General features: G+C 43.8%; 1 protein-coding gene across 2 annotated transcripts in view; it reads left to right on the forward strand.

Annotated features, from left to right (window-relative positions):
- Positions 1–9,619, forward strand: part of FAM114A2 (family with sequence similarity 114 member A2) — a 53,589-nt gene extending 43,970 nt beyond the window's left edge. For both annotated transcript variants that reach the window (XM_077326480.1, XM_077326481.1), the window contains exons 10-14: positions 4,898–5,026; positions 5,315–5,454; positions 5,635–5,707; positions 6,268–6,321; positions 8,162–9,619. In XM_077326480.1, the coding sequence (XP_077182595.1) occupies positions 4,898–5,026; positions 5,315–5,454; positions 5,635–5,707; positions 6,268–6,321; positions 8,162–8,263 (498 nt within the window). In that variant the 3' untranslated portion in view covers positions 8,264–9,619. The remainder of the gene's footprint in view (positions 1–4,897; positions 5,027–5,314; positions 5,455–5,634; positions 5,708–6,267; positions 6,322–8,161) is intronic.

Here is a 9,619-nt window from a genome sequence, read left to right on the forward strand (position 1 = left end):
CCAGTAATAAAAACGTTGGGGACCACTGCTGTATATGGCAGCCTTTGAAATACTTGAAGATGGTTATCAGATCCTCTCTTACTCATCTTCTTTCTAGGCTAAACAGACCAAGCTTCCCCAACCTTTTCTCATATGTCTTGGTCTCCAAACTCCTCACCATCTTTGTTGCCCTCCTCTGGACACGCTCCACCTTGTCTACATCCCTCTTTAACTGGGGTGCTCAAAACTGAAGACAGTACTCCAAGTGAGGCCGAACCAGAGCAGAGTAAAGTGCTACCATTACCTCCCGTGATCCGGACATGATACTCCGTTTGATACAGCCCCAAATCCCATTTGCCTTTTTAGCCACCGAGTCATGACTCATGTTCAATGTGCGGTCTATTAAAATTCCTAGATCTTTTTTGCACATACTACTGCCCCATCCTATACTGGTGTCTATGGTTTTTCCTACCTAAATGTAGAACTATACATTTGCCTTGATTTGCTTTCCGCAGGGCCTGTAAGACGGAGCTCTTCTGCCAGGCATATGGTTGAGGCCAGGGCAGCTGTCCCACTAATCCATCAGAGGATCCCCTCCAATATTGAGATCTCTAACATCGAGATCATGGTTAGATCTATTGTATTGGTGCCACCCTCTTCTGAATATTATTCTCTCCACCAGGCTGAACTAAGATCAGAATTGTGACCACCGCCGCTATATGTTATATGTAACTTTTGCTGATGTTAATTGGGGTTTTTATGGGGATTTTATTGTGTTTTAACTATTTTTGTTGTAAACCGCCCTGAGACCTATTGGGAGAAGGGCGGTCTAAAAATTAAATAATAATAATAATAATAATAATAATAATAATAATAATAATAATAATAATAATAATAAATTTCATTTTATTCAGTTTAGCCCAGTTCTCAAGATGATCCTGTATTCTGATTCTGTCTTCTGTTGTGTTTGCTACCCCTCCCAGTTTAGTATCATCTGCAGATTTAATAAGTATCCCCTCTAATCCCTCATCCAAATAATTTATAAATATGTTGAACAGCACAGGCACCAAGACAGATCCCTGGGGCACTCCACTTGTCACTCTTCTCCAAGGGGATGCTGAACCATTTACAAGTACAATTTGGGTACGATCTGTTAACCAGTTACCGATCCACCTGACAGAATTAGGAACCATACCACATTTTACCAGTTCTCAATAAGAATATCATGTGAACCTTATCAAAAGCTATAGATAAACTAGACAGCATTCACCTGATCCAGCAAGGGACAACATTTGCCTGCCTCCAATCATCTGGCACCTCACCTGTTCTCCAAGAAGTGTCAAAAAAATGGACAGAGGTTCATAGATGACATCTTCAAGTTCTTTTAATCCTCTTGGATGCAATTCATCTGGCCCAGAATACTTTGTTTCATTTAAAGAAACTAAGTTTCTATGAACTGCCCCTAGGCCACCATTTCCATCCCCCCTGTTTTGTTACATTTTTGCCACATTGAGCACTTTTTCCCTCACAAAAGAAGACTGAGGAGAAATAGCAGTTCAGCTTCATCATCTTTAACCGCTCTTGTGGTTAAAGAAAGCTCTAAGAGCTATTGGGGAGGAGTTAGGGCAGGCTCTGTCCATGATAAAAACTCGGAGGGGTGAATTGCGGCTCCTGATTCACCCCTCCAAGTGCTACTCAAGGGCCAAGTGGCCAATAGGGAGGCGTGCAAAGTGCCTTCCTATTGGCCCCTCACCAGGACAGACCAAAATTCCACTCACCCAGCCCAGTCTGGCTTCCAGTCTGCTCCTGACCACTGCAGGGAGAGGAGGTCAGCAGGGCTGCCAAGGGGGATGAGAACAGAGGCTGCACCAGCCCTTTTCGCCCCAAGGCTGTCCTAACTGTCATGGCCAACTGCAAATTGCCTCAGAACCCTGACAGAGCTGGCAAGGAAGCTGGTGAGTGCGCTCCCTCCCCCTCCCCCACTTCAGGCATGTTGCGAAGGAGCCTCTGACAGCCCCTGACTGAGGGAAGGAGGCCTTTCCGAGAGCAATGCAGGGGAGCCTGAGGGCCTTCCTTTTTTGGGGGGGGGGGACTTTCCCCTTCTGCCAAACATTTGCCTCACAGGGAGGCCACAGAAAAGCCCCTTCTCACTTAAAATACAGCTCTGCCCGGAGGTTAGACACAGCCAAGCCATGTGTCTTTCTTCTTTGCAACTCTCTGCAGATTTGAGGCCACTGCACAGTGTTATTCTGCAGAAGAAACTGGCTCTTTTGGCTCCTGTTTCATCTGCACAGCCCTGTGCAGTAGGCCTCAAGTCTTTCAATTCAACAACAACCTGTGTGGGAGGCCTTAAATGTTTCTTCTCTACCACAACCCTGTCCAAAGTAGCCCTTTCTTCCTGGGGAGCTGATCTTTATACTCTGCAGGTGAGCTGTAATTCCAGGAGCTCTCCAGGCCCCACCTGTAGGTTGGCTACCCCTGGGTTGGAAATATTCCTGGAGGTTTGGAGGTGGGACTTCAAAATCAAAATTACTAAGGTCAAGACTGCTGTGCACAGAGAGTCTTCCTCTTAGGGTTGCCAGCTTCCCTGTGAGGCTCCCTGCCCCACCTCCCTCATGGAGAGTCTGCTATGGGGAGAGAAAGGGAAGATGATTGGAAAATGCTTTGAGACACCTGAAGCCTGCTGGGTCATTGCGACCCATTCCCAGTTCTCTCAGATCTCTCACAACCCCACATACCTCACAGGTTGACTATTGTGGAGAGACGAATGGAAAAGGTGTTTGTAAACCGCTTTGAGACTCCTTTGGGTAGTAAGCAATAGGGTACAAAAATCCGTTCTTCTAAGGAGCAACCATGAAAGAAGCATTTGGGCACATAACATTTTACCAACAGTGAAAAAATGGAAAAGAAGGAACAGGGTGGACACCTGTGTACTGTGACTACCCCATGTGTATTAGGGCAGAGGGGCATTTCGGTGAATGTGGCCTAATTCACACAAGAAGGGAAATGACGCAGAACTGGGAAGAATTGCTTGCCATGTAATCTTCCCCTAAGAAGAGTCTCCAGTCAGATTTTCCCTTCACATATCTGAGGACATGGTTCTGGAAAGCTCATCTGTAACCACTATGCCACAATTCCCAAAGGTCAGTCCTCTCTCACAATCAACGAACATTCCACACCACAGGTTCTTAACACCCATATCTCCACACCCATACCCTCATTTACCACCACAACCCCCCACACAAGACACACATTCAACCCCATGCCTTTACAGACTGGACAAGCCCTCCCCTTCCTCTTCCCACTGCCAAGCTCTAGTGCCCGTTGTATTCTCGGATACAACGGGCTTTGCCCCTAGTCTGTTATAATTTCACTTTCCTGTCCTTTGCCGTGGTCTTATGGTATCCCTATTCTTTTTCTTACTTGTAATATAACTAAAGAACCCTTTTTTGCCATGTTTAGCATTTCTTGCTAGCCTAAGCTCATATTAACCTTTAGCTTTTCTAACACTCTCCCTACACTTATTGGTTATTTGTTTATACTCATCCTTGGCCTTCCTACCATTTCCTAAATGAAAATGCTCAATGTAAGCAGAAAATATTGGTGAACTTTCTGATTGTAGCTGCCAGGATGTTAATTGCTACTAACCAGAAAAACACAGATAATATCTCATTAGATAATTGGCGAAAGAAAATTAGGCAGTTTATGAAGAAATTATTCTTTTTTATTCCTCATATCATTTGACAACTGCTTATGGAGCCGCCTTGGCTTCCTTAAGCTCCTTCTATCTTTTCTTCTAAAGGGAATTGTTTGTGATTGTGCCTTCAGCATTTCACTTTTAAGAAACTCCCAGCTCTCTTGTACTTCCATCTCTTTAAGTCTTTCTGACCATGGAACTTAACCCAACATGCCTTTAAGTCTGTTAAAATCTGTTTTCCTATAGTCCATTCTATACGTCCGACTACGTAATGGTTTTCTGTTTCCCACAATTGAAAATTCCAAAATCACATGGTTGCTAGTACCCAGTGTGCCCACTACTTCCACCTCATCTATCGGGTTCTTCCGTATTGATGAGAATAAAGTCTAAAATAACAGACTTTCTTGCAAGTTTCTTGTGGTTGGATCAGCTGACCCACCAGTCTTGTTAGTCCTGCAGCTCCAGGAGGAACATCCACTATGGCTCTGCTTAGAAGAAGAAGAAAATAAGGTCTTCAACTACTTACAGTCCTAGAAGAGGAAAGGTCTTTGGGTTTCATGTGAGTAAGAAAGACAGGTTTCTTTCAATTAAAAAGAAGAAAGGTACCATGAAGTTACATCAGTCCCAGCTGAGGTTTTAGGCTCGGGAGCCTTTCTCAGCTGTGGGAGAGTCATTGATCCAAAGCTTTGGGTCTTAACATCGTGCCTGATCCATCAGCAAAAGAAGGCCACAGAAAGAGCCAGAACACTCCAGCCAGCCTGATTCAGGTGTTGTGAGATGAGGCCAGCCATGGAGACCCAGAAATTTTGGGAAGAGCAGTGGCCACACACAACTGATGATGAAAGACCTCTCCCCCCATTCCCTGCAGTTAATAATCAGGTCCGTGGCTGGTCTGGAGATGGAGGAGGAAGAGAGCTTGGGCCCTTTAAGAGATGGGGGCGGGGGGGGGGAGAGCTAGATGTTTCCACAGCCTGCCACATTGGGTCTCTTAATCAAACCCAGCCAACAACAGAAACTAGCGAGAGGAGGGGGGGAAGGAAATAATCCAGATTTAGGAGAGCAGATTATCAATGTAACGTTTAATAGGTTTCCAGCTTTCTTATTCTAATTCTCTTCACTAAACTGTGTGTGGGGGACTGCTTTTTCCACTTGCCTATATGTCAGATCGATCTCTCCCTTGTTAAGTGAAGTGCATATGGGCATCTGTTTCTTCCTGGACAGGCAAGAAGCTCTGCTCGTGAATTAGCCCACAGACCCAACATGCAAAGTGCACAAGAAGAAAGGCCAAAGGAAGAAGACCAGCAAGTGGTCTTGGGGGATGCTGAACAAGAGGAGAAAAAATCAGTAGAGGTAATTCTACTGAAATTAGCTTGCAAATATGCTTCTGTAGTCTGTACTTGGGAGTTCACAGCCTGCAGCTTTCAGGCTATTATTTTTGCAGGAATGCATTGGGGAAGTGCTGGAATGGATTAGGACACAATTTGGTGGCATTTAAAAAAAATAGAATAATTTGATTATTGAATTGCTTTTGCTTTGGCTGTTACTTGGAGCAGATCTCAAGAGGCAAGTTAAATTTTTTCTAGATGAAGAAATAAACATTCAAACTCATAGACTAATGTCATTTTCTCATTTCTGCAGGACATTCATGCATCTGCAATCAGAAGTCTGGCTGAATTGACAGCCTACTCCATTGAAGTATTCCATAAAACTGCCGCATTGGTTCTACGTGGCCAGGAACAAAGAGTGTTAGCCGTAGACCGAGCTAAAGCTTTCTCACAGTAAGAACAGCCAGACGTTGTTTCAGTTTCATTCAAGACCCCTCTCTTAATTTCTTTTTGAAAAAGAACTTTTTGCAAGGAATTCCCCCCCCCCCTTTAATTTTGTGAACAACTATTGAAAAGAACAGTATGAAAGGAGGCAATGTTCCTTACACTTTAATTACGATGCATTTTCCCTAGAATGACCATTGTGCTGTGTAAAGAACTCGTGTCCCTGTCAAAAGGCTTTGCTACATGCTTAACAGCGGCAGGGGTAAGTTTGAAAAGCTGGTTGCGTGAAAACAGGTGAGCAGTGCTGCCACAGTGTTCTGAAGTGACCTTAAATATGTAACTGGCCCATCTTTTATTTGTAAGTGTTCAATCTTTATTCTATGGTCATTCAGTCCAAAATTCAAATATACTGTGAGTTTAAGCAGCCCCTTCAGAAGAGGAGTTGTACCAGTCCTCTAGAATGCTGCCAGTGAACAAGCAGTTCTAATGGAATCACTGCCATAACTCCCCCTATATGAAAGGATGAGGAAGGATACTTCTTTTGCAGGCTAAACAGTCATCAGACATCTTCATGAAGAATTCTGCCTCTTAGGGATTCCTTGTCATTTTATTCTCTGTAAAGCTCAGAATTGCATCTTATGAATCCTCTTCAAAGAGGAATCTAGGAGAAAACATTTGGTTCTCAACCTCCTTCCTACTTACCTACCTACGTACCTACCTAATGTTGTACTTGTAGTTAAGGTTTTACAGCATACTTTAGCTTCCTCTCAAGAGGGGTATACTTTATTTTTTTTAATGCAATAATATAGTCAATCTTTTCAGGTGGAAGAGAAGGGAGATGTCCTTAACCTTTTAATCACCGGAGTGTTTTTAGAGGTCAGTTTCAAATATTAATGTTGGAATGTGGATCTTTGTGCTTGCTCCTGGTCATACATTTATCTGAAGTAATTGGTTGATAAATGCATGTGATAAGAGAATTCTACATAGATGTGCCTAGTGAGATTGGGTATTTCATTTAGTTTCTTGTGTTAATATCCTGCCTTTAGTCTATCATGGAACTCCAGGCAGCATACCCAAGATTCCCAGGAGGTTTTCCATCCAGGCATGACCAAAACTTCCTAGCTTCAGTAAACTTGATGTGCTATGCATCCTCCTCCTGACATTTAATTACAACACAGTCTGTTGGTGGGGTAGTGAAGAGTGGGATGTTAGGGGCCCTTTATAACTGCTTTGTTTAGATCAGAGGTTATCAACCTTGGGTTCAGGGCCCCATTTGGGATCACCTGGCCCTTTCCCGGGCAGGCAGCATGTGGAGGCGGATGGTAGTGGAGGTGGGCGGAGGTGGCAGAGCCATGGTAATGGCTGCCTCCATGCTGCCTTGATTGTTGTGCGCATGTGCATGCATGCCACCCACGCACACACATTTTCAGCGCCCCACTGGCTTCTTCTGCAGCTGCCCAGCCTGCCCAGAGGGTAGTGCCAGCACCAGTGCCTGCTGAGGAATGCGGCGAAATACTTCGCTCAGCTCTTTTGGAATTGGCATGAAAGCGACCCCCACCCCCCCACAGGTCCAAAGTTGTCCCTCCCCCGGGCAGGGCCCTCACCCACCTCCAGTCACCTCCTGCAGAGTCACCCATGGCCACAGCTGGGGGGGGGGGCTGGCAGAAGTGCAGCTCTAGCTGGCAACTCCTCCACCTGGGTCCCCACTGGGCTTGGGCGCCGAAGTTGGGGGTCACGGTGAAGAAAAGGATGAGAACCCCTGGTTTTAGATGGCCTGTGTTGTGCTTTAAAGCTTTAACCTTGGGACCTTGGTAATATTTTCAGATCCCCTTCCAAAGTTAGCAAGATCATAGCTCTTGTGGATTGTAGAAGAAAATTAAGAGCATCTGAACAGGGGTTGGAAAACAGTGCAGCTTTTAATAGATGGGGCTGGGAGCTTCAGCATGCTTTGTAGTGGTTTCTCAATTTTCCTGTATTATGAGTTGCTACATAGTGTTTAGGCTTAAATTTAGGCTTAAATTGAAGAAAGTAGGGGAAAGCACTAGGCCACTCAGGTATGAATTAAATAATATCCCCGACGAATATACAGTAGAGGTGACAAATAGATTTAAGGAATTAGATCTGATAGACAGAGCGATCGAGGGCAAAAGAAGAAGGGGACGACAGAGAATGAGGTGGCTGGATGGAGTCCCTGAAGCAGTAGGTGCAAACTTAAATGGACTCCGGGGAATGGTAGAGGACAGGAAGGCCTGGAGGATCATTGTCCATGGGGTCGTGATGGGTCGGACACGACTTCGCACCTAACAACAACAACAACACAGTGTTCATTCAAATGATGAATAAGGAAAGAGGTGGGGGGGGGATGGAAAGTAAATACTAGCTCTTCTAAAGAGCCAGCTTGGTTTAGTAGTTAAGAGCAGCAGTTTCTAACCTGACAAGCTGGGTTTGATTCCCAGTAGCTCTTTCACTTACAGGCAGCTGAGTAACCCTGGGATAGTCCCCATCCTGATAGAGCAGTTTCTCTGAGAGCTCTCTCAGCCCCACCTACCTCACTGGTGTCTGTTGTGGGGAGAGGGAAGGAAGGTGATTGTAAGCTGCTTTGAGACTCCTTTGGGCAGTGAAAAGCTGGGCATTAAAAACCAACCCTTCTTCTAACTAACAAAAAGTAGTCCATGTGGAAAGGGAGGCTCAATATCCTTGTTCTTTTTGTTTATAGGCTTCCAACAGCGCTTCATACATCCAGGATGCCTTCCAGCTACTCTTGCCAGTTCTGCAGCTCTCTCACATCCAGGTCCAGGCAGAATTAACACAGCAGTAACATGAATCAGACACTATTTGAGCAGAATCCCACTCTACCCACTTGATTCAGCAATGGGATAGGCATGTGCAATAAAAGACAAAAGCTTTGGTGTCTTGTATTTCAGCAGCCATTGATAATGTGCAGGGTGGCCCTGATCAGGGCATGTAAGTTAATGAGAAAGTGTGAGAGACAATTTAGCAAAGTTCAAAGAGTTTTGTCAGTGTTCTGGTTATCTGTTATTCCATTTTTAGTTGTTTGTACTTTGGTGACCAAGTGTTAACCTTCTGATAATGAGATTGTTAAATCTAGAGATTTAACACGTAATGGATGAAATGTGGCTCTTGACAATGGCATGGATGAAAAATGACTCTGAAAGAATTCTTGGAGTAAAATATCAAGCTTTTACATTTTTACATTTGGAGTAGATCCCCAGTGTTAAATGTTAGCCAGTACAATGTGAAGCTATTGCACAAACAGGACTGGATCCAGTGATCTATCAGCAAAAGACGCTAATAGCCATGGATCTTTCCTGTGGTTCTACCTAGCCTGGGAAGTTTGATTCCCTGGACTGTGGAAATTGCATAGGCTAATAACAACCCAGGCAAGTGTGTGTGTGGCAGGTGCAATACAGAGGGGAGAGGAGGGGAACATAGGAAAGATCCATGATCCTTGCACTCATAGATTTTTGGATACATCCAAATCTCCAGGGAGTGATGTAATAGTATGCCCATTCTTCTCTGACTTGGAAAGCTAATGAAACAAATCAACAAGAAAATTGCTAAAGTTGCATTCCTAATGCAGAGTTACATGAGAATGTTGCATTTCCTTGTGCTCCACATCCTATTATTTTTCTTCTGGACGGGGATGTTCGTATTTTATTTATGACCAAGTGATTGTTATGGTCTGTGACCCCTTTCCAATGCATGGTTCTGTTTTGATTTTTAGTGTGTGTGTGCGTGTGTTAATATATTTTTCTGGGGACACGCATTTCTACTTCAAAAGCAGGGTTAAAAGTTTGAATGGAGTCAGATGGCAACTTGCAAGTGCCTGAGAGAATGCCCCACTGTCTTCATCAGGATGAGCTCATCATAATTTTATCAATTGTTCCATCATCCAGAATATTCATTTAAAGTCTCATTGCAAAATATTTTTACTGACTTATTCTGTAATCCCAAAAAAAAAAAAGCCTTGCTAATTCATACAAAATGTGTTCAATTTTATACATCAGGACAAGAAATCCCTCTCTATCTTTAAATAGTTATTTTAAGCAGATTCTTTTTCTAGGAAATTATGTTTTGAATATGTAAGATATTTGTGAAATCTACACCGTATCATAAAATTAGAATAAATATTATTCTATAAATGTGGTATAAA

This window comes from Paroedura picta, chromosome 3, assembly GCF_049243985.1.
Source record: "Paroedura picta isolate Pp20150507F chromosome 3, Ppicta_v3.0, whole genome shotgun sequence".
NCBI lineage: Eukaryota > Metazoa > Chordata > Lepidosauria > Squamata > Gekkonidae > Paroedura > Paroedura picta.